The sequence below is a fragment of the Marmota marmota genome, unplaced genomic scaffold (assembly GCF_001458135.2).
Source record: "Marmota marmota marmota unplaced genomic scaffold, marMar, whole genome shotgun sequence".
In the NCBI taxonomy this organism is placed as follows: domain Eukaryota; kingdom Metazoa; phylum Chordata; class Mammalia; order Rodentia; family Sciuridae; genus Marmota; species Marmota marmota.
In genome coordinates this window covers 67,062,188-67,086,120 of record NW_025999842.1, presented here as the reverse complement: position 1 = coordinate 67,086,120, position 23,933 = coordinate 67,062,188, and the positions used below count along the sequence as shown (strand labels likewise).

Genomic DNA, 23,933 nt, shown 5'->3' with positions numbered 1-23,933 from the left:
CTGCACGAAGGGCAAAGGGCAAAATTTAAGAGAGAACTTGGGCAAATACCAAGTGCATCTGTCACTCTTGTAGTTAATATTTAAAAACCTCATGAAATTTTGAAGAACAATCATCAGACATTTTTGCCTGATGAATATGAAGACAGAAGTTTATTCAGTAGCTTATTATGATTGAGATTATACATCATCGAGTGCTTTTTGTCATGCTGCTATGGTTAGTAGTAATAATAGCAATGTATATTTTCTTCCATTTCTTAATAACTAATGAGTGAAGTAAATATCATTTCTTCATTTTACAAAGGCAGAGGCCACCGATGTAACTTGCTCAGTGCCACATGGCCAATACGAGGCAGACCTCTGTAATTCAAGTCCAGATCTCCTACTCTAAAGCAGTGCACTCCACAAGCACAGTCAGAGAAGCAAACAGGAAGTTAATAGAAGTGCAGAACTAGGAGATGTAATTGTGCTGTTATGTTGAATAGGAATGACTGAATCTTCTGGGGACAAAACCCAGCAGCTGAGCTATAGGAGGTACTCTTATCAAATAGACTTGTCAAACAATGCATTTAAATGTGACCAATAGATTCTGCACAGGAACCAACATGAGGAAGTACTAATGCTCCTCTGATTACACATCTTAAAGACAGAGGAAAGCACAGGAGTAATTATTTTTTAGCATTTTAATATATTTCATAGATGTTCATATATATACATATATGTAAACATGAACATGAAGAGAGAATTGCTGACTCAACAGAATGTGACATTTTGGCAAGTATTATTTATCAACTGAGAAAGGGAACTATGTGGATATTGTTCACTGATGAAGCCAGATTCTGGTCACCTGAAGTATGGATAAGGCGGTACTAGGGATTGAAGCCCAAGCTTTGGGCTTACTATGCAGATGTTCTACCCCTGAGCTGAATGCCCAATTGCTTTTCTTATATTTTTTTTATTTTAAGACAGGTTCTTCCTCAGTTGCCAAGTCTGGCCTCCTGCCTCAGCCTCCCAAGTCTCTGGAAATGTAGATGTTCACCACTGTGTCCAGTTAATTCACTCTTAACATAAGATATTGACTTCTTGTATTTCTGATAGTTCTAATGTAGTCTCAAAAATGATGATTTTGAAAAGAAAAAAAAATTACTAAAAATACCCCTTCCACACACAAAAAAGCAAAAAGTAGGTTAGAAACAACTGTTTTTAGATAAGCAAGTCATGAAATAGGAAGGGGCACTGAACACTTACTCAGATATACAGACTTGTGCTGGCTTAGCTGAAGCAGGGTAGTGATCAGAAATTTTAAATTGAGAAATGAGTTGCTTTTCTTCACAGCACAACTCAGAATAAGTGTCTGTATTTAGCGAATTGCTTCCTTGTCCACCCTGGTGCTAAAGAGGGCCTCACAAATTTGGCTTATTTAGCAAATACCTTTTTGGGGCTCAACACTGAATCAACAACTAAGAGGCAGAACGGAATGCTTTCACTAAACACGACGAGATGGCTGCAATTAAAATGGAGTTTGATTGTTGGATAACGAGTTGATTGTGGGTGCTATGAGTCACTTGAGACTCAGTTCATTTACATGTGACAGAAATTACAGTGTTAGTCGTGAAATAAAAAATAAAAAATAAAAAATAAAATCCCAAACCATTAGTCTTCTTTCTTCACTGAGTAAGCCTTTGTGTAGAACCCTGAGATAGGAAAATTCTAAGCAACGGATACGAAAACTTTTCAACCCACCATGTAGGAAGCGAAATGATCTCTCAGCAAGATGATCCTGATGGAAATCTTCAACATCTGTAGCCTGAGAAGTTTGTACCACTCCCACTTCTTGGTACATTATGAACAACTCCCCTCCATATTCCCATGAGAGGGTTGTCATTTTTTTGGATGCTCCCTGTGAGGGTGAAGTTTTGGCCCAAGTATTTTATGTGGTTATTTCCTTGAACCTTTACAGTGGTTTTGATGTTCTCTTGTGTTCTATTATCACCAGTCATTATCTGCCAGTGAGGAACGTGGAACACAGAGAGGTTCAGTAACCAAAAATCATCAAGTTGATGGCAGAAGCAAGATTTGGAGACAGACATGACTCTAGGACTTGTTTACTTCACCATACTGTGGTGTGCCATGCGGGTAGGGATGAGGGATACTGCCAGTCACGTGTTTGTAAGTTTGGTATCAGAAGTGAGATGAGAACTAATTTTTATTAGTGCATTATAGTTATCCATGATATTGGGGTTCATTTTGACATAATCATATGTGCATGGAATATAACTGGCTTTGGTCTCCAGTCCTTCCTCTTTTCCTCCCCTCCTTCCTTCCCTGTTCCCCTTCTTTTAATCTACTGGTCTTCTATAAATTTATGGCTTTCTTTTAATTAGTGCTTTATAGAGGTACATAAAGGTGAAGTTCACTGTGATATATTCATATATGGACATAGCATAGTTTGGGCAATTTCATTCCAACATTCCTCTCTTTTATGGTACTTCCCCTTCTATCCCCCTCTTCTGCTCCACTGATCTCCCTTCTGTTTTCATGGGATACCCACGCCTCCCGCTCCCTTATTTCCATCTTGCTTCCACATATGAGAGAAAATATTAGACCCTTGATTTCTGAGTTTGATTTATTTCACTTACCATGATGTTCTCCAGTTCCATCCATTTCCTGGCTAATTCCATAATTCCATTCTTCTTTGTGGCTGAGTAAAGCTCCATTGTGTATATATGACACATTTTCTTTATCCATTCATCTATTGACTGGCACCTGGGCTGGCTCCTTAACTTGGTCATTGTGAACTGTGCTGCTATTAACACTGATGTGCCTAGATCACTATAGTATGCTGATTTTAGTTCTTTGGGATAAATACCACGGAGTGGGATAGCTAAGTCATATGGTGGTTCCAGTCCTTATTTTTTGAGGAATATCCATACTGCTTTCCAGAATGGTTGTACTACTTTGCAGTCCTACCAATATTGCGTAAGTGTACTCCCCGACACATCCTCACCAGCATTTACTATTATTTGTATTCTTGATAATTGCCATTCTGACTGGAGTGAGGTAAAATCTTAGTGTAGTTTTGATTTGTAGTTCCCTGATTGCTATTGATGTTGAACATTTTTTGATCATTTGTATTTATTTCTTCCTTTGAGAAGTGTGTGTTTAATTGTTTTGACCATCATTAATTGGGTTATTTGGGTGTTTTTTGAGTTGATTATGTATTCTGTGTATTAATCCCCTGCTGGAGGACCAATCAGCATAGATCTCCTATCATTCTGTACGTTCTTGCTTTATACTCTTAATCATTTCCTTTGTTGTGCTGTTTTTAAATTTGATATCGTCCCACTTATTGATTCTTGATTTTAGTTCTTGCACTTTAGGGCTCTCGGTAAGGAAGTTGGTGCCTGCACCAATATGTTGGAGTGTTGAGTCTATGTTTTCTTCAAGCAATTGCTTCTTTACTAATAAACTTAAGCTTTGAATGAGGGGGGGTGATTATGCTGAGCCCACTAATAACTATTCCATTACAATGTTCCTAGCACTTCACTACAAGGACCAAATGAAATGTTTTTAAGTGAGGCTGGTGTGAGAGGAACATTCTGGAACACCAGCTACACATTGTACTAGTCCTGCTCTGTTCTGGATCTAGGGCCCTTCAAGGACTGCACAGCTCACTTACTAAAGTCTTTGTTTTGTGCACTTTTAAAAAGTGGAACCAGTTTCCTCTGCCTGTTTTTCACTATGCTGCAAAACTAAAGGGTACTTTGACAATCTTTCTCCATAGAGAGTTGGAAAGGAGCGAAAAAAGAATTGGTCTTCACATGTTCAAAAGTGTTTGAGTTTCAGGTCATTATTATGCTCATTTTGCATAACCTTTTCATGTTTTATTGATGACATTAAGAAATTTTGTAGTGCTTAAAACTGAAATTGATGAACTTTGGAAAAGAAAAATATAAGTCATAGAGATTTTCTCTTCTGTGTTTACTGGTAAACCCAGCCAATTCCCTTTACCCCCACAGTTCACAGTTGCACACTAGAAGAAAGTGCAAATAAAGGTTCCAGGACTGACCATCCAGCACCAGAGGGTGGGCCAGTCTTCATGCTGATGCACCTGTAGATGAGGTCTCAGGAAAATGCTGCCTAGGCACCGTCACTACAGCAATCACAGACAGTATTACCCCCCCCCCCCCCAGCTTTCTGTGTCTAATTCCTTGGACAATGCAGCTAAGTAGCAAAATGTGATAGGGCGCTGGCTGCTTTTCTTCAACATAGGCATATGCCAGGAAGGTCAGAAGTTTAGTCTGGAACACAGATGAGATGCTAAAATGCCGGTATTCGGGAACATACAAATCAGTCAGTAAAATAGAACTGATCTGCTCCAAATGGTATGAGAACCTACACACTCAAAAAAATATCAGTGAGTAGGAACTTTTTCCCAGAAGGGAGATATTTATGGCACCACACATGTAGTTACTTCAGGAAACACAAAGAAAGCATTGCTTTTGATGATTTTCTAGCCAGCCAAAAGACATAGAAGAGTTTGCAAATCTAATAAATAATATTTAGCTCCCTCTAAAATGATTTCAGCCAACATCTTTAGAGATTCCCTGAATAAATGGTACTTTACTTAGGTTTCCACCACTGTGACAAAATACCTGAGATAAAGAATTGAAAAGATGAAGGATTTATTTTGGTTCATGGTTTCTGAGTTTCCAGCTTATGGTCAGCTGGTTCCAGCTTTGAGACCTGAGGTAGACCATCATGGAGCAAAACGGCTTACCTCACGGCAGCCAGGAAACAGAGAAAGGGGCCTCAGACAGAATAGAACTTTCCAGAGCATCCCCCAATGACTATTTCCTATAGGCCCCACCTCCAAAGGTTTCACCACTTCCCAATAGCCCATTAAGTTACGAATTCATAAATGGATTAATCCATTCATGAAGTCAGAGTTCTGAACCAATCACCTCCTAAAACTCCACCTATGAGCATCGTGCCTTGGGACTAAACCTTCAACACAGGGATTTGGGGGAATATTTAAGAACTACATCATAACAACTGGACATCCCAACATGGAATTCACCTCCAGATTTTTCAAAATTGAGTATTTAACAGTGAAAAAATTAAGATATCCAGTTTTCAAGAAAACTACTGAATTTTTCTGCAATATTTCAGGATATAGATAAAGACTTCTGTGCTGTGTGAGCATGTATATGTGTGTGTGTCTGAAAGAAAAAATGAAATACAGATAGGTACAAAAGATAATAAAGCAAATACCCCCATACTCCAATAATATTACTATTTCATTTTTGCTTCAGATCTGTTTTAAACAAATGATCGGATAAAGTTGAAATTCTTCCTCTCCAATCATGTTTCCTCCATTATCCTCTCCCAGGACCCTGTCATAGATCCACAAAAATTTATGCTTTTAGGACTTCTACATGTATTTTCCAGAAGACATATGCACTATTAATTTGTATATTTATGCAAATTCTGTGAATTATATATATATTTGATATTTTACAGCTATTTTTCCACTCAACATTGTTTTTACAATCTCCCCAAGTTGATCCCTGTAGTTCTAAGTTGCTTATTTTAAATGTTGTTTACACAGATCATCATATAGTAATGTCACTTTTTATTCATTCCTTAAAAGATAATAATATGGTTCTTTCTTAGCAAACTGATACTGGTGGCTTAATCAATAACATAAATTTATTTCTCATAGTCCTGAAGGCTGAATATCTGAGATCAAGGTATTTTATAAGGACACTAATCCCATTGATGAGGGCTCCCCACTCATGCCCAGTTACCTGCCATTGGCTCCATCTCCAAACATCGCATTGAATATTAGATTTCATCATATGAATTTAGAGGAATCACAAATATTCAGTCTATAACATTCTGCCCTTTGTCCCCCAATTCATGTCTTTATCACATGCAAAATATACTCCTTCCACCCCTATAGCCTCAAAAGTCTTAACTAGTTCTAGCATCAATTCTAAAGGCCAAAGATGAAAGTCTCAGTGAAGTACATCAGAATCAGACAGGAGTGAATCTCAAAGTACAATTCATTCTGAGATAAAATCTCTCTCTAGCTGTAAGCCCGTAAAACCAAACAAGTTATACACTTCCAAAACATAACGGTGGGGCAGGTGTAGACTATGCAGTCCCTTTCCAAAAGGGAAGAAATAGGACAGAGGAAGTAGTGACAGGTCCAAGTCAGTCCAAAACCTAGTGAGACAAACTCCATGAGATCTTAAGACCCTCTGTGGCTTGGTGCTCACCCCTCTGGGACCACTTGGGTAGAGATCCCACCTTTGGAACCACTAGAGTGGATCAGCAGCTCTGCTGGTGGGGAAGAGAGGGTCTCAACTTCAAGACTCTGCTGAGCAGGGGTCCAGTCCCACAGCTCCAGGCAGTCCTACCCGGTGGCTTTGGGCAAAAGCCACATGATCTGCTGAAAATGTTTGCTTTTGAACAGGAAGGCACCATTGCTGACATCACCTTAGGGTCCTTCTTGGCTTGTCTTGAAGACTAGAGCATGTCTTCAGCTGAAGAGTTCTATGGTCTGTCCTGGAAACTCCAAGAAGCCTGACACCCTTTCTTCATTTCTTCCCGGCTCCTTCTTCAGTTTAAAGTGTCATTTTTCCAGCTCTGGTAGCTGATTAAGTTTATGGTTCACACCTTTCCTCACCTCCTCATCAAGCCACACCCTGGTGTTCTCTTAGGCACATGACTTCATTTTTTTACAATGTGAGTAAACTGAGAATTTTCCAAACCTCTTTTAAGTTTTGGTTCCTTTTTGTTTAATTCTTCTGTCAAGTCTTTTCTCTCTTCTCACATCTTACTATCAGCAGGCAGGAGGAACCAAGCCACTCCTTCACACTTAGTAATGGCCAATTTCATTGCTCAGAAACTCTAACTTCCACAAAACACTAGAACATGAGCCCAGTGCAGCCAAGTTCTTTGACAGTTACAACGAGGATTGCCCTTTCTTCATTGGACAAAGTGGAGAAAAGGTCAACAACATCAATGTGAGGATAATAGTGCATTCCTCAGTTCCACCTGACACCTCATTAGAATGGTATTTACTGTCCCTGTTTTTACTCACATTGTGTATAAACTTATCTATTTCTTCTCTAAGAAGATGGAAGCTTTTTCTAGAGCTCTCCTCCTCACAAAAATCATCACCAAAAGCACCTGTAAAGGTCCCTTCAGGACAATCATAGTTTCTGTAGCAGGCACTTTAAAACTCCAGTGGCCTATACCCATTAGCAAGTTCCAAAGCTACCTCCATGTTGTCAAAACAATGCTCCATTCCCAATAATGAGTTATGTCTTAGTTGTCTTGGACTGGGATCACAAGATACCATCCACAGTATGACTTTCCAGCAATAGAAATGTGTGCCTCACAGTTCTGGAGGCTGAGTCCAAAATCAATGTGCCTGCTATTCAGTGACTGATGAGGAAGTTCTTCTTGGTTTAGGTGCTGAGTACTTGTTGTGTATTCACATAGAAAGCACCCTGGCCTCTTCTATAAAGGCATCGGAGTCACCCAATTACCTACCAGAGGCCACCTAAAAAGAACATCATATTGGGGATTATATTTCAACATATGAATTTTGGGGGAATATAAACATTCAATCTATAACAGGTTGTTGCCAATTTAAGGTAATAAATGTACCATAATTAATATCTTCATGTGCAGGTGTAAATTTTTATCTGACATATAAACATGCAAGTGGAATTTGTCATAGGTTATATAATTTTTCTAGATGTCCTCAATATTGTTCAAAGTGATTTTTATCAATTTACATTCCCACCATCAATGTTTGAGAGTTTTTCATTTACTCAAGTTCTCTCCCCAAATTGGTATTTTGTGACTTTTTAACCATGGAAAATTTGGATGTGGAATAATTTTTTTAATTTGAATTTCTCTGACGACTAGTTTGGAGCATCTATTCATATAATTTAGGAGTATTTCATATTTTCCCTTTTTATAAATTGCCTGCATATTTCCTTTCCCCATTTTTCTATTAGTTTATTTGTATTTTAAAATTGTATGTGTTATTTATATGTGGTGGTTAATAATCCTTTGTATGTATGTAGTTCAGTTCTCATCTTTTTAAACTTTATTTTTGGCTTCCTTATTTATTCAAAAGGTTTCCTTGTCTGTTCAAAAGTTTTTGACAAATTTGACTGCATAAAAAATAACATTTTCCCTTTTGACTTGGTCTTCCATTAAGAAGTCTTTTTTCTCTCTTGAAGCTATGGTGATATTATTCTACTTTGTAGTTGTTTAATTTGTTTACAGCACCTGTGTTTTATTCATTTGGAATTTGTATGTGGGTTATCATTTAGAGATGTAATATTTCTATTTAGAAATCTAAACATCTTAACACCATTTTTGAATAGTCTGTCATTTCAAATGATATAGAAACATTCTCTGGTCTAAGTAATGACTACACATGTCCCTGACTCCACTTCTCAGCACTCTGGGGATTCCATTCTATAGATCACTTATCTTTTCCTATGCTTTTGCCACAGTATCCTAATTATTATGGTTTTCTATTATTTACACTGATAGGACAAGTACCCCCAGATATTCTTATTTCCAGAAATTCCTGGCTTATACTTCACTCTTTATTCTTTCACATACATTTTTAGACTCCATCTTTTAAGTTCCATGAATGATTCAACTAGTACTTTTATTACATTCATATCAAGTTTATAAAATTGGGACAATTAACATTTTAATGACACTTAGTCCTCCCATTTGAGAAAATAACTCTCTCAATTTTTAGGTCTTATTTTTTTTTTTGATAGAGTTTTATAATATCACTGTAAAGTTCTTGTATAATTTTTGTCACACATTGTTAGAAATTGTTAGAATTTTTTGTTACACATTGTTTAAAATTGTGCTTATTTGAATATGCTTTTATGTTATATATTCATATTAATTACAATTGGCATCTGATTTTTGAAGACTGACCTAGTATCTCTTGCGAATTGTTTCTAATAACTTGTCTGTTCAATCACTTGGAATTCTTTGTAGATAACCATTCAATTATAAATTTTAAGATTTGTGTTTTCCTTTCCAACTCTTACCTTTTCTTGTTTTATTGCACTGGATAGGAAATTAATAACTTTCAATATTGAATGCAAAGACTTCATTGTATTTTTTCTTGTCATTAATGGGAATGCTTGTAAAGTTTGCCATTCAGCAAATATTGATGTGTACTTCCTATATGCCAAACCTGGTTACAACGATGGAAAACAGACAAGAATCTCTGTCTTCATGGGGTTTACTTTCTAGTTGGTTGGACAAATATGTAATACTTGTAGTATGATTGATTGTGATCTATAATGTGGAGAAAAATCAAACAGGAAAGGGAAGGGTGATAAGTCAGGCTGGGGGTGAAGTGAAGGAGTTGTAGTTTTAAATGAGATAGTCATGGGAGGTTCCATGGAATGAAACTTTCAATGAAATAAATGTAATATTTGAGTAAAGACTTGAACAAGTTGAGCTCCAAGTGTGGGATAAGTGCAAAGGTCCTGACACATGATTGTATCAGATGTGACTGAGAAGCAGCCAGGAGACCACTGTGGTTTAAACAGAGAACTGGGAGGACACAAAATGAGATACAGTTAGAAAAATAATGAAGGACTACATTGCAAGAAATTTGGCTTTTAATAAGATGAGAAACTTTCAGAAGATTTTGAACAGATTTGAAAGGAAGATTCTTGGCTGAAATTATTTGACTTATATTTTAAAAGACACACTCTGACTGCTGTGTTGAAAACAGAATGGAACTGAATTGGAATGGGAAGAGCTGGGGAGTGGTAGTAACCAAAGGAAAGTGGAGAGGACCAGGTAAGGCTCACATTTGCTGATCTGCTAATGGGGAATCTGGATGGAATAGAGAAGTTAAGAATAAATATCAAGTCTTTCATCTGGATAACTGGAAGTTTGAGACTTTTTACGTTCTAAAGTAGGAAAAACTAGGAGAGAAATAAGTTTTGGAGAAAAACTAATAGAGTCAGCTTAGAATGTAGGAAGTTTGAGACAACAGGTTGAGAAAGCCAAGAGAAGATGTCGAGTAGGTTGTTGGATCATGAGTCCTGAATTTAGGAAAAGCACCTTTATTGGACATGTTAGTTTGGAGACTTGGTATACCAGACTAGTAGATCCAGTAAATGTCTAAATGAGTTTATCAAAGAAATGACAGAGAAGAGTTCTAAGGATAGATGACTGTAGCCAAGGAAACAGCAAAATAGGGTGAGAAGTGACTGGTTAAATAGAAAGCACCCAGGGGGAATGTGGGCCGTGAAGGTAAGGGCAGAAAGTATTTCAAAGGGGATGGAGTTATTAGTGTGTCTTTCTTGCTCAGTTTGGGCTGCCATTACAAAGTGCCAGAGACTGGGTGGTTTATAAACAACAGAAATTTATTTCTCCTGGTTCTCAAAGCTGGGTGTCTAAAGTCAGAGTGCCAACATGGTTGAGTTCTGGTGAAGGGTCCTTCCTGTACTGTAGACCATTGGCTTCTCCTGTTCTCACACGGCAGAAAGAGGGGAAGAAAGCTCTCTGGGATTCCTTTTATAAGAACATTAATTCCATTCAGAAGGGATCCAACTTTATGTCCTAATTACCTCCTAAAAGTCCTCTCTCAATGCCATCTCATTGGAGGTTATGAATTCACCTGATGCATATTAGGTATACCTATGCAGTGCATTGCAGTGTCAGGTGCTGCTAATAAGGCTCATGACTTGGTTTGTTTTCTGTTTCTACAATATATAATCTAAGACTTGGAAATTTATAAGGAAAAATTTTCATTTTGGCTCATAGTTCTGAAGGCTGGGAAATTTAAGATTATGCTTCAGCTCAGGGCAGAAACAGATGGGCAAGCAGGCATATGTGAAAGAGTCAGTGAACACAAGGGCCAACCTTGCTTTATACAACACCCTTCATGATAGCTGACCCACTGTTACTGGAACTACATCAGTGCTTTGAGCAGGGAACAACCATAGCTTGGTTACTTCTTAAGGACCCCACAACCCCTTACCAGCATCACATTGAGGAATTAAGCCCTAACATGAGTTTTGTTGAGGAAGAACTGTATTCAAACTATAGCAGCCCAGTAGAAGATGACAGAATAACTCAGATTTTAAAATATGGGGACATTCTGATATCTACAAAATCAGTTTCGATGGAGGGGTTAGAGAAACCCTCCCATTTTCCTAACTATTGCAGTCTTAAACAGAGAAAGATGGAGTTTTGTTTTAGCCAGACATTAAATTCAGTGTCATATATTACAAAATTCAGTCCTTAGTTGTTAGTATATTCTGACTTCTTTCTCTAATTTTGTTTTCTTTGGACAGAAGTTAATTCCAGCAAAGATTAAATCATAAACTCAGTTAATTTATGAGATAATCTTCACTCTTAGATTATTATTTAGCTAAATATGAAGTTGTAGGATGATATTATCCCCTTGCCCATTGTCCTGGGCATCTAATATTGCTTCTTAAAAGTCACCTGTACAGGGCTGGGGAAGTGGCTCAAGCGGTAGCATGCTTGCCTAGCGTGCACGTGGCACTGAGTTCGATCCTCAGCACCACATAAAAATAAAATAAAGATATTGAGTCTACCGAAAACTAAAAAATAAATATTAAAAAATTCTCTCTCTCTCTCTCTAAAAAAAAAAAATTAAAAAAAAAAAAGTCACCTGAAGTATGACTCCTCTGTGGCTAATTTAGCTTTTTTCCCTTTATCTTGTAGATCTGTAGTTTTACTCTCCTATGTGTAAATGTAGATTGATTTTTATTTTATTCATCCTTCTCAGCATGTGGTGTGCTCTTTCAAAGTGAGTCTTTGTTTTGTGCTGTTTGTTTTCTTTCAGTGCTAAGAACTTCTTAGCCAACTTCCCTTAAAATACCACTTCCCTGACAATCCGTTAATTCTCTCCTTATGATGAAAGTCTCCCTGGGTGTTCTGGAGCCTTTCAGTGTTACTCCTCTATTTGTCTGGATTCACTTATGTTTCGTATTTTTGCTGCATTCTGTGTATATTCTTTGGCACTATTTCTGATTCTCTTTGGTACTGCTCTTGGGAGACAATTCTATCTGAATCTTTTTTAATGATTATGTGGTTTTTGGTTTTTCCATTTCCACTTATTCTTGTTACAAATATTTGTCTATTTTTTATAATTTTTTAAGTTTCCTTCATGAATACTAGTCTTTCCGTGAACACATTGTTTAACCTAAATATATCTCTGTTAAATTGATTATAGGTGATTCTTTTACTTGCATTTGGTCAAGATATATTCACCTCCAAATTATTGAGTTGGCTTTCTGTGTTCTAGTGTTCATTTGGATTTTGTTGTGGTGGTTGTTTTGTTGACAGCAGGCATCACACTGAGTGCGAAGTGTCATTCTCATTCTCACTCTTCCTAATGGAAGGTTTTTCAGGTGTCTCCACTAGTGTCTCAAGACCCTCCATCCTGAAGCAGCTCTTTCATTGGTATTTCAGGATTCCTGCCACCCAGCAAAGGTTTTTGAAACAGCCCTGGCCTGGTCACTGAACCAGTGGGCTGCTTCGCATCTGTGGTAATCAGCTTTTTTGCCACTATGACCAAAACACCTGACAAGAACAATTTAGAGGAAGAAATTTTCTTGCGGCTCATGGTTTCAGACATCCCAGTCGATGGTTAGCTGCTGACCCCCTAGCTCTGCGTGTGAGGTAAAGCTGAACATCGTGGCAGGAAGGCAGGACAGAAGAAAGCTCTCAGCTCATGGCAGCCAGGAAGCAGAGAGAGGAAGGGGCCAGGGACAGATCTAGCCCAAGGCCAGCCACGCCCCACCTGCCTACAATTACCACCAAATTATTAATCCACCGAGTGGAGGAATCCACTGATGATGTTAAAGCTCTCATAATCCAACCTTTTCGCCTCTGACCACTGCTACACTGCCTAACTCTTGGGGCTTTCCTAGATTGAAACCATAACAGCACAGGTCCCATCTGGATGGCTTTCCCTACTTCCCTCTCCTGCAGTTAGGCGCCATTGAATGGTTAGACAGTTTCTTATGTGGGTGACAGAACCACAGTCCCTGATTACATGCAGGTAGCCTAGAGTTTGTCTCCCACTGCTCATGGTGTGGCATTTCATACCCCACTGAAGTGGGACCTTTGCCCTTTTGTTTCCACATGTGAACTACAAGGTACCCATGGCTTTAGCCCCTATTTATCTACCACTGTGGTCTAAAAGGATGTCTTATTTTCAAGAAAAGATCATCTATCATTGTATTCAGAAATAAAAATATGATTTTTAAAAGCTCACCTGTTACATATTATAGTCTTAATAAGTGTTATTTTTAGCCATAAATATGACAGTAATTGTGTATGATTTACATACATTGCATATTGTGAAAAGCATCATTCAACAGAATTAATTTCTATTCTGAGAGTTCATGCTAATTTGACATTATTCTACTGAACTAAAATTAAAAAAAAAAAAAAAAAAAAACCCGTAATGTAGTCCTAGATCAGGATAGACTGTATCAGTAGGAGGCAAGTCATTGTCCTGATTCATAGGGTTACAAGTAGAGCATTCTGTATCCTAGTATTTTTTTTTAATTCTGCTATGACATATGAATTCCACCAAAATAATTTCCCCCATTTTGATGGCTTTTTGTCTTCCTCCATCCTCTCCTAAATGAAATTAAAATTTGAAGACTGGCGGAAGGGAGGTGATGCCTTTCCAACAGGGCCACCCAACCAAATGGAGGTCCTGTTGACAGTGCTTTCAAGATTAGGCCCTTGGAGGATGAGTCAGATAGATATTCAGTCAAGGAGATCATGTGTTTAAAAAGGAGGGGAGAGAGCACCCAACACAAACCTAATCTTCCCCATGATGCTCATAGAGTTAGAAACTTTGCAACAGTGATCTGTAAAGCTCCACTTGCCTTACTGCAAACAGCAGTGGAGAAACGAGTTACATTCACCCCTGTGATCACTTTAAGGAAAGAAGATTTAAGCATTCTTGAGGAAAGAAATTAGTTCAAAATAAATTTTCAATCCTTATCATATTCACCTGACCAATGGTTTTGACTTTGCAGCAGCATAATTATTATAATTTATGCAGCAGATCATGGTAGAATTTTGTCCCCAAAGTTTTCAGAATATAATATTCTAAAACATTGGTCTGACTGCTAAAACTTACCTGCCTGGTTTTACTTTTTCATAAATTACCTCCTTCCTCCCTTAAGGACACGATGCGTCCTTCTGCAGAGGCAACTTATCCTTATGGCAATTTGTTACATACCTTGTGTTTTCTCCCTTCTTTCAGCCAGTTGAGTACTGAAGAAGCTGCAATGCGAAAAAGGCAGCAATCCCAGAATGAAGGAGCACCCGCTGTGGCTCAAGCGCCCGGAAACCAGAGGCCCAACAACACGTGCTGCTTCTGCTGGTGCTGCTGTTGCAGCTGCTCCTGGTAGGTGGCGCTGTCGGTACCGTGCGCCCTGAGCATGCGTGCTGGACCTTAACAGGTCCCCCCCCCCCCCCCCCCCCCCGACTGCTTTGAAAGTAGGAATTACTGAAGATCATTGTCTCATGCAAACATTCATTAGCAAAATATTAATTTCCTCAGAATCTACACTTAAATCGATAGGTAAAGAATGGAAAACTGTGTCAAGTTTTTCTCTATGAATCTTAAACCTTCTGGGTAACAATAAGATCATAGTTATTTATTTGTAAATAAACAGTATTCACCAGAATCATGGTAGTATGAGAACATGAAGACGATCCCTGGTAGTGTTCCATGTAGTGTTGAGTGTGGTTTTTCACTATGCGCTTCCTCCTGGGGTGTTGATTATTAAGGTTCATGGCCAGGTAATTCAGTCAGGGTGGCAACTTCAGAGTAGAACCCCTCCCAGTAGCACAGAGGGAAGAGCAGAGATCCTGACCACCAATCTGAAAGGCCATGCTTGGAATGAAGGCCAAGTCAGTTCACCAAAAACTCAGAAAGTAGATACAGAAAACCTGCTTTTTATCATGCCAGGCTCTGAGGTTTCTTTTTGTTCTTGGTTTTCCTTACTGACAGAATGATGATGAGAGAGACAAACTGATTTGCCAGGTCCCATCCAGGTGCTCAGGTACCTTCTGGAATCTTCCCAGTTCCAAATCCTGAAGTTCCTTTCAGTGAGAAAATCAGTAGGACTCCAAGTCCTGACATTTATGCAGATGAGAGTCCTCAGGGGGATGTTAGACTTAATGAAACTTTCCTTGAAACCCTAAGTTTTGTGGTCCTTTGAGATCCAATTTAGAACTTCTGGACTAGCCGTGGTCATCTGGTTCTCCTGTAACCACTTCACATTTATTCAAAGGCTCAAGTGATTATGGTTGAGCCTCCTTCTTGAGCATGAGTCAACAATTTCCCAGCATCCACAGAGGCTGAGTTGTTATTGTTGTTGTTGTTTGAATCCAGGGACGTTTAACTTCCAAGGAATTGAACCCAGGAATTGAACGCAAGGAGGCTTAACCTCCAGCCCCAGCCCTTTCTTAATTTTTTTTTTATTTTCATTTTTTATTTTGAGACAGGGTCTTACTAAATTGCTTAGGGCCTCACTAAGTTGCTGAGGCTGGCCTTGAGCTTGTGATCCTCCTGCCTCAGCCTTCCAAGCCACTGGGAGTACAGGCATGGGCAACCACGCCCAGCGAGGATGTATTTTGATGTGATAGAATATCATTGTGGTCAAACTGGTGTTCTGAGTGGTGCCCTTGATGAACAAGCCCTACCCAACCTAGAAACCCCTCAGGCCCAGAAGAATGTCTGATATTGCAGTATACATACAAAAATTACTGGGTAATGATGATTCTTTGTTAGAGAAAGTCATAGATGATTCATTTGCTTTCATTCTTAAGCCTTAATAATTTCAGAGGAAGGAAATAGAGTTCTAGTTGAGGTGTATTTCAGTCATAATTGTGTAATTGTTTTCTTACACTCCCACAGAGATTATCCAGCTGTGGTCTTAATCCATGAAACACTGTAGTGACTTAATATGGTGGTTCTGAACTCAAACTTCCAGGGTTCAAATTTTGTCCTCAGCTGTCACTAACTGGGTGACCTTTAGCAAATTAATCTCTCTAATCTTCAGATACCAAATAACATAATAATAAGACCTGAACTCATGCCTCATGAAGTTATTATAGAAATTAAATGAGATACCATATACCTACAACAAGCTGAGAACAGTATCCAACACAGAGTGAGCACTTAAAAAGAATTGCCTGTGGGGGGCTGCAGTTGTTGCTTAGTGGTAGCACACTTGCCTAGCACATGTGAGGCACTAGGCTCAATCCTCAGCACCACATAAAAATAAATAAATAACAAAAAAAAGGCATTAAAAAAAAAGAATTGGCTGTGGGACATTTCACATTAGGGAAAAAAAAAGACAATCTTTAAGGAGGAGGTAGTTCAAAGTAATATAAAAATTTTAAAAATTAACTTGTAACACAGAAATTTCCTTGAAAAAGAAAGCCATTTTAAATTCTGTGTAAAACGTTGCAAATGCATTGATATACACTGCTCAGAATTATACTTCTATTTCTCATTTGCATTATACCATGTTCTTATGCTCAGACGTCATTTTATTTATCTGCCCAAACTTGTTTCTTAATTTCTTTACATTTAAAGCACCAAAATAGAATACTGAAGTTGGGTTGCACTTTGTTAACTGTCAAATAAATACAGCCCTGCATCAATTAGCAATGAGGATATATTATGAAAACTGCATTGCTAAACAATTCTGTCACCATATAAGCAACACAGAGTGTAATCCTAAATGAACCATGATGGGATAAGTCTGTCATTTGTGGCCTTTTGATGTAATTAAGAGACTGGGTAAGCCTGAGTTAGATGATGTTGCCACTGGTATAACACTGTAGTCTGTTGTACAGTCAACATTTTTGCATAAGTAGGACTACATGCTAATGATATAAATGTGATATGTATAAATACATAAACCAGTAACAGTTGTTTATTACCCAGTAGTAAGTACCATACATAATTGTACACACTATACTTATGTACAATTGTCAGCACAGTAAACTTGTCTACGCACCACCTTAATTCTTGATTGATGGGTTAAACAATGATACAATGGCAGTGACGTCACTAGGTAATAGGAAATGTTCAGCTGCTTTATGACCCTATGCATCCCCTGCTGTATATAGTCTGTCACTGACTGGAACATCCTTATGTGGTACATAACTCTGTTTAGTGAAACCTGCTTTTACTGACACAGATATATAGTGAGACTGACTTTTATTAATTTTTGAAATATGCACTAATTAACACACACTCAAATTAACTCATGAAAGCAAAGTGTTGCTGAAAACTAACTACATACCAAGAACAAAGCAAAACAAAAAAGAAGAGGTTTTGCAACTCTCTACACCTTTAGGGTGACACATACTTCAGATCCCCAAGCATGAGGTATTCCCTGCTAGTCCTAGACGAGAGCGTGGTGGTCAGGAACTGCATTTGTTAGCAATGGGTTATGGATGCCTGAGTCTGAGCTGCAAAATGTACAGTCTGTACATTGACAAGTCCTATATAAAACAAATGGTAGGGGATTTCTAATGTAAACAGTTGGATTTTTTGAAAAAAGAATAAGTTTGATTGCTTTGAATCAGGGATTTTAATTATGCTATCCTATCAGATTGCAAATGAAAATTCCTTTACACATTCATTTTGAAAATATCATTATTTTTGTACTTTGAGCTTAAGAAAATAAATTTATAAGGGCTTTTTGGAGTGAAAAAAAGAAAGAAATGTTCTTCAAATTTTCCAGGCTAGGTCAAAGGAGCAGAACAAAAAGAGACATGAAAAAATGTAATTTAAGGACTAAAAAAAGTTAGAAGTCAAAATATGAAATAGCTGTCACTTGCAAATAGGAGCAGTTGTCATGTGGCTGACTTTACTTCCTTTTAAGGAAATATAGTGCTTGGAAAATAAGTTTCTATATCTAGCAATAAATATAAATACTTCACCCTAGCTTCACATATTATGGGTTTTTTAAACAATTTAATATTTCTCTCAGATTTACATTTCTCTTTCATATTTCACTGTCATCTGTTCTCTCATTTTTTTATTTATTGCCATCTTTATAAACTTACCATTATTTTTTATTTGGGGGAAGGATACAGGGAGTGAGTATGTAACTGCTGGATATTTCCACAGTTTCCTTCAAGATCTAAATAGTCTGGGTAGACTTTGTAGCTGTTGAGCTGACCCATTCTCCAATCCTGTCAAGAACCACTTCTTCCCCACACAAGTTTCTCTCCTGCCTCCCAGCTCTCCTCATAGATATCCACATAATGAAAAGACACGAGAAGGAGGTTTAGACCACTTAACTATCTGACATAAATGACTGATGTCTGCATCTCAGCTATGAGATGGACACTCTGGCCTCTTACAAAACCTTCCATATGTGAGACTCTCAAATCTGAACAGCTGAGCAGATAATGTTAGCAAGACCCCTTGTCTAGAGCTTCAGGGTTGACACTGGAAAATAGAATAACTGCCTTTTCAGGTGGTAGCCTTCTTTTCTGTTCTGCACCTGGAAGAAATGTTTGAAAGATGTTGGGGGCTCCCCACAAACCACTGTGAAGACCGTCAGGGTATTCAGATCTTGGACCTGAGGTAACACATCAGCTGCATTGCAGAACAGAAATGCTCAGAAACACAACATGCATCAAAAAGGGGATAGAAAAGTAGAGCTTTCAAAATTTTATTTGAGCTGAGAGCTAAATGCTCTCACAGCACCAGAGGTTACATTGAAATAACCCAGGCTGTTTTTTCTAGCAGTCTTTCAGTGCTAATCACTCTTTTAATACCTGGCTGTCCTAGCTGTGTTTCATCAAGCAAGATGGGTTTCCCTATATTTAGTTATTAAAATAAAAATCAGGAGACCTCAGCTACCATCCTTCCCATATGTTTGTGTGGTCTCTTCTTGGTGCTGTGACAGCTGCGGGGACAGTGGAGCAGAGGACTGCTGGCCACAGCTTGGCTCCCCCCTGGAGTGTGCAATGGAATGGTTCTGTCTTTAGTTGTCTTACCTGTTGGACTTAGGTGTAGGCTTTTTCTCGAGAAAAAATGCACAAACAAAACAAAACATACACAAAACCAACAACAATGACTACAAAGCATTTGAAAAATGCCACCTCTAATTCTATGGATCAGGAAATCGATGACCTTGATGGCTGTCACCAGATGTGTTAGTGGTAGAGATGGGATTGAAATGCAGGCCTCTTAATATCCACTCCATTGGTGGATCCACTTTAATACTTCCAAACATTACATTCCCCGGTCTGTTATGAACTATTTTCAAATCCAACCTTCCCCAGCAGATTCACAATCTCAGGTACCATAAGACTTGGCCCGTGGCATCAGGTTCTTCTCAGAAGAGATCGGTCACAGAATAAATCTAGCAAATTGATTAGTCCTTTGAAACCGAACTCGTCTCCGTTTTGGACACATTCTTTCCCAGAGTCCCTGGACCGTGGGACAGATCTTTCTGGGTGAATGCTCAACGCTTCATCAGTGTTCCTAGCAGCTCACCCTCCATTTCTAACAAGGACTACAGCCTCTGTAACTGAAAACAGTGCAGAAGTAATGCCGTGTTTTGTCCTCTGATGCTGTCATACTTTAGCTCTATGCCAAAGGAAATAAATACTAAGATGCATGCTTTCAAAGTCAAAGGATTTTTTTTTTTTTTTAAGGAGGAAAAAAATATAGTGTGCACCATGGTGGAGAGCCCACTCCCTGGAACTAAAACTGCTCACACGTGTAAGCTGACTCCTTCCATCTGAGGCATCAATGAATAGCCTCCTCTGTACCTATCACTCTCAGAGAGCAGATGCAGCCCATGAGGCAGCATAAGTTATTCCCCTGGATTAACAGTATTTCCAAAGCACTTGTAACCAGATAAAGAGAACTTACAAAGAACCCAGCAGTTTCAAAACTCCATCTCAGAAGAACATAGGTGAATTTCCTCAACATTTTTTTATCAGTTATATGAACTATAAACTACACCATCAAAAGACATCTACCAAATTGAACCCAGGTTTCACAAGCCAAATACACACCATCAGCAGTCCAACATTAGGACTATGGAACTTGTAGATATCATTCATTCATTCAATCTCTCATTTGCAATTAACTGAATGCCCATTTCCCCCTGTCCTGTTGGGTTTCGTCAGCTTTCTTGGGGTTCTCCCTGACTCCGCTATACCAGGGAGCAAAGTCTCATTAAGCGGCTGCATCTAGATATGAATATTTGGTGTTATTTCCAGGTCACCTTCTAAAAGAGTTTAATATTTAAGCTGCCTCTGCCAAGTCTGCGTTACTCCTGCCCAGAGTCCTATCGATTGTAGAGCTGACAGAGTCGGAACTGAATTGACACTTTTCCTTCAAAGGTGTGCTATGTGTACCTTTTCTCTGCATTTACTCTTTTTTTAAGGTATCACATTGTGCCATTTAGATTATTGACTAAAAGATGAGCAGGAAAGAAACAAATAGTAGATGAAAATATTCTGCGTGGTCTTATTCGGGAGGGTAGAGGGGAGAACAATGATCCAGTCAAGAGCGGGAGACAGCAGGTTACCTGGATTCAAGCCAGAGGAAGGCATTTACAGCTAAGGCACTTGCTGGCTAATGCAGTGAGGGACCAAGTAAGTGTCCTAGTTGCTACCATGGGGACACTTTGGGGTCACCTATGGCATGGTTCCCCTGTTCAGGGGAATCTGCCTAAAGAGAGGGAAGAGTCTGCCTGTGAGGTGCCATGGGGGGTCACAGAGTTATGAGGGATAAGGGGGACAGGGCAAGTCAGAGGGCATTAACCTCAAAGGATTTTAAAGAAAAATGCCAGGCCCCACCTTGCCCTGTGGTGAGTAGGAAGAGTGACCTCTGTGAGAGACTCCTGAGAGGCCAGTTCCTGCAGAGACTGGTACCGGCGGGTCCATGCAGAGAGTGGGCCCCAGCAGGTTGAGAATGCACGGGGTGGACTCCATGAGGAAAGGGAGTTCCGAGGAAAACAAGAGTCCTCCGAGGATCAGAGGAGCCTCCCTCTGGTGCAGAAGCCCATCCTGAGCAGGCAGCTGAAAGATGTCGTAGGTGGAGAGACAGCCGGGGGCAGTGCATTTGGGAACAGGCTCTGCGCGGAGACGTGGGTGGGGTCCAGAGCCCAGTACTCCAGCCAGCTCCCAGTCCTTCCGTCTCAGACCTGGGAAGGACCTCTGGGATCTCGGCATGGTGGCTGACTCACAGCATGTGACAATGTGGTGAGCACCATCTGGGCTGAGTGACCAGGGTGTGCCAGAGCTTCAGGGAAGTCCTCGCCCAGGGCCAGTGGTGAGCCATGACCCCCTCTGCCCTGGACCAGGCTGACCACATGAGGGAGGGCCAGAGTTTGACTCAAAACTCCCTATCCCATTTTTTTTTTTTCAATATCAGTGATTCTTCCATTTGACCCTGTTCTTTATCAGGTCAATACCTTCTGTCAAATTATGTGGATTTTGTACTTGAATTCCCAAAAGTTCATATTGGTTAATCATCACTAGGTGCTTTCATGGCCATATACTCAGGTTTCGTGTTTTCAAATAGCCAGGAAGACATTGTGGCTCATAATATGCTGTTTGACCTCCAGTAGGTGTTTCCTTAACATGTGCTGAATGGATGATTGATTTGGGTTTGCCGATTGAGTTTGCTGTATAAAATATGACAATTTGTGTCACAGAAATTCTTATAAAAAATCACGAGCACATTCTCTCAGAACGTAGTATGATTGTGGGGCAGCTGGTGCTGAGCAGGTCAGCACCAGAGAGTTTTTCTTAGGTACCATTTTCCTTCGTCCTTCTGTGTGAGGGTTGTTAGCAGTAGAACTAGGACTAGTGAGTTTTGCAAAGAAGGGCAAGGTTTTGGGGAGAGAGCAATCAAATCCATGTAGCATTGCTGGGATATAAAGTCCAGAAGGTCCTGCGTCTGCAGGGAGATTGGCCATGAGGATAACAAAATGTTCTTCATAGCCGGGCACAGTGGCACATGCCTGTAATCCCAGCAGCTTAGGAGGCTGAGACAGGAGGACCATGAGTTCAAAGCCAGCCTCAGCAATTTAGTGAGGCCCTAAGCAACTCAGCGAGAATCTGTCTCTAAATAAAATTTTTAAAAGGGCTGAGGTTGGGGGTCAGTGGTTAAGTGTCCCTGGGTTCAATCCCTGGTACAAAAAAAAAAAGTTCTTTATGCCATTGAGGTAGTTAGGACCTTTTTTACTTTTTTTAAAGATGAGAAATGACTGAAGTTGAGTAAGTAAGGAGCTGAAAAAGTCTACTTTATATTTCAGATTCTGAAGGGAATGGAAATTACGTGGAAGGACAAGACAAAGAGCAAGAGAAATATTAGGAGACTTTTGCAATACCCTCAGTGAAAGTGTTAGTCAGCTTTTTGGTCACTGTGACCAAAATACCCAACATAAACAACTTAAAGGAGGAAAGATTTATTTTGGCTCACGATTTCAGAAGTTTCAGTCCATGGTTGGCTGGCTCTACTGTTTGGGCCTGAGACGAGGCAGAAGATCATAGTGCAGGGGTGTGTTAGAGCAAGCCCTTCACCTCATGGCAGCCAGAGCAGAGGGAGAAGAAGGGACCAGGGACAAGATAAAGTCCCCGACAGCACGCCCCAAGGATTCACTCCCTAAACTAGGTTCCCCCCTGTAACAGTTCCACCACCTCCCAATAGTCCACTCAACTCTGAATCCCTCAATGGGCTCATGCCTGATGAAGTCAGGGTCCTCATCATCCAGTTCCTTCCCAGCAGCCCCACCCCTGAACATTGCTAGATTGGGGAGAAGCTTTCATGAGCCTTTAGGGGACATTCCAGATCCAAACCCTTTTTACTGCCTCCAAAATAAAGTGGCAGTAAAAAGAATGCAGGGAATTAGATATTCAAGAAAACGTTAGAAGACGCTGTCAAGATACAGTGATTAGAGAAGAGATAAGGAAAACCCCATACTACTTGCTTGAGTGTCTGACTTGATGTTGATTCATTAAATGAGCAAATAGGACATTTTTAGACCAAAGGTGAGATGATGATTTCAGCTCGCCTTGCCTAAGAGTTCTGTGTGTACCTGAGTCTGCAGCTTGCAGGGCAAGGCTGCATTAAGTGGGACAGCAAGTCCCATCCGATGGGGATCCTAAAACACCTGTGATGTGGCCAACCAGGAGGTGTTGGTGAGCTTTGCCAGAGTCCCGCTTCTCCCTAAGGCCACAGGGAGGAACTGGAGAGAGACAGGCTGCTGTCAGAGAAAACGAGGGAGCACTTTTTTAAAGGTCCTGAGACATCGTGATGAAGGTTAAGTTTGAGGGAGTCGAAGTTCCCTTCTCGAGTTAACCAAAGCAGATTATTCAGTTTCTAAGACAATATGAATTTCAACCTCTCTAAATCCAGGACAAATGAGGTTGCTATTTGGACACCTGCAGGAATTTCCAGGCCTCCCCTGAACAGTAATACAAAGATGAGGTTTTAACATTGTGTCTACTCCTTCCTTCCCCTGCCCATAGTGGGTCTTAGTTGTGCCATATCTGACTGAAATAAGTATTAGCTCTGATTCTGTCCATCTTTTTAAAATTCTTCACTCTTTCCTTTCGACCTAGTTTACTTTTTTTTATGGTCTAAGTATTGTAGACCTATTACAATCTGCCTGCCATTTTAGAATATTATTCAAGAATTTTGTGTTCTGTCTTTCCTAGGTAAGATCATGAAGCCTATTTTTCAGTGAAAATGGAGCTTATTGTATGATAAGTCTACCAAATTGGGTATTATGAGTATTTTAATTTCCAATGATATAAAATCTTTGTTTCAGATATCAGGATTACACATATAAATG

General features: G+C 39.5%; 1 protein-coding gene across 2 annotated transcripts in view; it reads left to right on the top strand.

The window, feature by feature from the left end:
* The window catches only part of Rgs17 (regulator of G protein signaling 17), a 101,816-nt gene that overhangs the window by 53,591 nt on the left and 24,292 nt on the right, over window positions 1-23,933 (top strand). For both annotated transcript variants that reach the window (XM_015502387.2, XM_048800111.1), the window contains exon 2: window positions 14,339-14,482. In XM_015502387.2, the coding sequence (XP_015357873.1) occupies window positions 14,364-14,482 (119 nt within the window). In that variant the 5' untranslated portion in view covers window positions 14,339-14,363. The remainder of the gene's footprint in view (window positions 1-14,338; window positions 14,483-23,933) is intronic.